Below are 4,201 nucleotides of genomic sequence, written 5' to 3' on the forward strand. Positions count from 1 at the left end.
TTTGTTCATTCAAAAATAACTTTGTCAGATGATATAAACCAAAGATCAGAGAGCTTACAAGCATTTAACATACAAAGCCATAAGACGGTACAAGTTCCTTACAGAAACCAAAAAATTTCAGGGCTATTGAAGCCCCTGGTGTTCCAAACAGCTATGGAGTTAGGTTATTGAGATATGGTAGCTTGAGGGGGCGCCTTCTTGGCATTTTAGGCTCAGGTTGATTCTGCTTGTTGGGTAGAAGTATCTATTTGTGGAGCTGTTATAACAACAGTAGTTTCTATTGCAAGAGCAATAGAAGAGGCGATATCTGAACCACTTTGCAAGACTTGGATTTTGTTTGTAGCGGTGTTGGTAGAAATTTTTGGAGGTCTAAGGTTGTTTGCAGAGGTTGAAGATTTAGGTGGGGGACGACGAGTGCGGGATCTTCTCCTTGGCTTCCGATTTATACTCTTTCCACGAGAAGGAAGAGCAGCAGTGGAACTCTGTGATGGTTTAGTTGGGCAAATGTCCGCAGGGTGAACAAGAGAGTCACAAAACTCACACGGTGTAGGCTTCCATTCATATTGAACCTCAAGCATCATGGATTCTCCAACCAAAGAAATCGGGATGAGATCAGGTAACACAGACTTACTAGTCACTTCGATACACACTCTAGCAAAAGTAAGACGGGTTTTCTGAGCTGTAGGAGTATCCACCATTAAAGGGATACCTATAAAGCTTGCAATTTTGGATATACCATTTGGGGTCCAGCAACACAAAGGAAGGTCAAGTATTCTAACCCAAATAGGAATTGAAGAACATTCAACACGTTTAGGGTGGGGTGACCACTTTTGCAGGAAGAATGGCCACTCCAGGAAAAACCAGGGTGCCCCGGACAAAGCCATTTCAAAATCATCTAAGACAGAAAAACGCAACAGGAAAAAACCCTCACGTAGGGAAGTAAGTTGCAGATTACCCTTTAGAGACCATTTCTTACGCATTGAAGAGATGAGAGCCCCGTAGGTGGGGTAAGGACCGATTGTGTAGCCCACAAGCGAAAGGCCCGACTCTTCAGGTCCAGCAGAAACTTCTTTACCGGAGAAGGGAATGACATCTTCTTGAAGAGGAACAGAGGAGAGGGGAGAAGTGGCGGAAGGACGGGTTTCGGAAGCAGGGTTGGATAGGGCGGGGAAGTCAGTGAGAGAGGTGGAGGCCATGGGTGAAGCAGTGAATGGGAGGAGGGGAGAAGAACAGCAGAGGCGGCGAGGGAAAAATTAGGGCAAGTCTCGCGCTTCAAAGTTTAAACTCATTAATATATTTTAATTTTTCTTTAATCATGAAAGAATACTACCCGGGATTTGGGGTGACCTAATGACCATTGTTGCGGCCAGCTCCGCAATCCGACACCTGCTCCTTTCATTATATGCCACGTGTCTATTGAACGTCTCGCCGGCAACTGAAAAGCCCTTGGAAAACCAACATATTAGCTGTTGCATTAAATTTGAGTATATTATTATTTTATAATTATTTTTATTAATTAATCGTAATTACCATTAATTAACACAATCTGCTTACAGTTAAACTTGAAGTGTAAAATTGATTATAAAATTGCAGTCGTGAAAATCATTAACGTTTGAAATGACAGTAATTTAAAAAAAATAATTGTATTAAAAATTATTTCAATTAAAATTTAAATTAATTATTTTCATCAATGTAATTATAAAATTTATAATCACTTATAAAAAAATTATCGTGGTTCCAAACGGTACATTGATTTCATAGTTCAGAGAAGATTGATTTTTAAAACTTTAACGGAGGAATAATTAAAATAAGATAATTATATAAGATGTCAAGAAATCCGCATGTGAGAGGACGTCAGGAAATTCATTCCTTCCTTTATTTCGGTTAAGTTCAAGAAATTTGTTTTAATGGATTTTTATTTGGAGAACGCACTTAACGAAATCGGCAACCACAGTGATGTTCTCATGTTCAGTTGAGTTCCTGATGCTCTACCTCTCGAAAAAAATTGAGTAAGAAAGAGTTTCAATAAGAACCTTTTATGATAAGTAAATGCCAAAACAACTAGGACAGCTCTAAACCAGCTCAAGGATCGCAACATACAAACAACAAATCAATAATGGCCTCCTCTCATCTTAGCCATACACTTGTACTTCATCTATTAGATTCAAGAACTCGTCACACTCTATAAATAGGAATGTACTATACTGTTGAAAAGTAACAAGAAACATTTTCCTTTTTCATTTCTTGTCTTTGTTCTGTGAGTTCTGACATGGTATCATGGCCTCACTCTGGCTCGCAGCCCTTTCCAGTTCTTTCTAAATCCTCCGCAAAAACCAATGGATTCTTCTCCTTCTTCACACATCGGAGAAGACGACCAGGATAGCATCGCTATTCCTTCATCTTTAAAATTTTTGATCTCCAATATCAAGAATATTGTTCTTGTTACCCTTGCTAGTGACAACTACCCTCCTGGAAATCTCAAGTTCTCAAGTTCTTTAGAGTGAACAACTTTACCTCCTTCTTGGACCCATCAGTCGCTACTCCCCCTCATCTTGACGAACAACCTGATGGTGGCTCTACACTCAGCCAACGTTTCACCCACTGGCTGCTTATATATCAAAATCTTGTAGCAGCGCTGTGCTCGACCCTCCCTCCATCCATTCTCCCGTATGTACTTCATCTTGACTCATGTGCTGATATATGGATGACTCTTGAACATCGACTCCAGGCGACAAAACGTTCAAGAGTGATACAACTCAAGAACGAGCTGCACAATGCTTCAATGGGCCAATCTACGATGCTTCAATACCTCACCACGATCAAGACGCTGGCTGAAAACATAGCAGCAGCAGGTGCAACTATAGATCCTGAAGACACACTTTTTTACACCTTAAATGTTCTACCATCATCTTATTAGGCGTTTAAGACGTCGATCCGCACTAGTTTATTTCCGATCAGCCTTGAATATTTATACTCACTTCTTTTGAGTGAGGAAATTAACATTTCCACTGAATCTGTCAAGGAAGCCGCAGCTCCAAATATGGACACAACATTCTACTCGTATCGCAGCAGAGGACATTCTTCCTACAATTAAAATCATGGTAGAAACAATCGCTTCTCATCAAGAACACGACCGATCCTACCAATGCCGCAATAATTTGTCAAATCTGCGGTAAAACAGGGCATCCTGCAAACTCGTGCTGGCACTACCTCAATTTATAGTATCCCACTCCATCCACTCAGCAGACCGCTCTTGCAGCACCTTCGACCTAGTCCAATGTGAACTGTATTTTGGACACAAGTTCTTCATCTCACCTTAGCAACAGCATCGAAAATATTTTCCAACCTTCAGATTATCAAGGTAATGACTCAATCACTATTAGAGACGGTCGCCAACCCTCCATTGCTCACTCCGGTCCAGGTCTTCTACCTACTCCCTCACGTAAGCTCTTTTTATATAATCTTTTTCATCTACCTCAACTTTCATATAATCTTCTTTCTATATCCAAACTAGCTCAAGACAACAATCTTTCAATTCTATTTGATGCTTCAGGCTTTCAAATCAAGGATCAGATGAACAATTTAGTTCTTCTCTCAGGTCCGTGCCATGAGGGGATCAATTCCATATCACCAAGTTCTGAAAGTCATGCTCCAAAGACTACATTCTCAACCAACATTCCAGCATCTCTTCATTGGCACCATCACTTGGGACACCCACATCAACATAGTATGGCAACTATTTCAAAGTTGAATAAATATCAAGCTATTCCTACTTCCTTTTCGTTTTGTTCATCATGTAAGACCTCAAAAGGTCATAAACTTCCTTTCTTCCCTTCTCAAAATCATAAATACAAGCCATTTGATCTTGTTCACGCAGATGTATGGGGTCCGGTCCCTTTCTCATCAATGCAAGGTTATAGATACTATGTCTCATTTATTGATGACTCGTCTCGGTTTACATGGGTTTATCCCTTAATGCATAAATCTTAAGTATTCTCCATAATTGTTAAGTTTCATACCGCCATTGAAAAATAATTCACATTTACAATAAAATGCCTATGCAGTGATGGTGGTAAGGAATTTGTCAACTCAAACTTGCAAAATTATCTCTAAACACACGGTATAGAACATCAAATCAGTTGCCCCTACACTCCCGAACAAAATGGACTCGCCAAAAGGAAACATTGCCATATTCTTGAAA

General features: G+C 40.0%; 1 protein-coding gene across 1 annotated transcript; it reads right to left on the reverse strand.

Moving 5' to 3' along the window:
- Positions 1 to 212: 212 nt before the first annotated feature.
- Positions 213 to 1,196, reverse strand: LOC110111469. Its single transcript, XM_020843369.2, has one exon. The coding sequence runs from the start codon at positions 1,194 to 1,196 to the stop codon at positions 213 to 215; it is 984 nt and encodes a 327-aa protein (XP_020699028.2).
- Between the last annotated feature and the right edge of the window lie 3,005 nt (positions 1,197 to 4,201).

This window comes from Dendrobium catenatum, unplaced genomic scaffold, assembly GCF_001605985.2.
Source record: "Dendrobium catenatum unplaced genomic scaffold, ASM160598v2 fragScaff_scaffold_621, whole genome shotgun sequence".
Lineage (NCBI taxonomy): Eukaryota > Viridiplantae > Streptophyta > Magnoliopsida > Asparagales > Orchidaceae > Dendrobium > Dendrobium catenatum.

What these genes read in the sequence shown, in the direction of transcription:
- LOC110111469 (XM_020843369.2), bottom strand. Translation starts at nt 1,196, where the DNA reads ATGGCCTCCACCTCTCTCACTGACTTCCCCGCCCTATCCAACCCTGCT.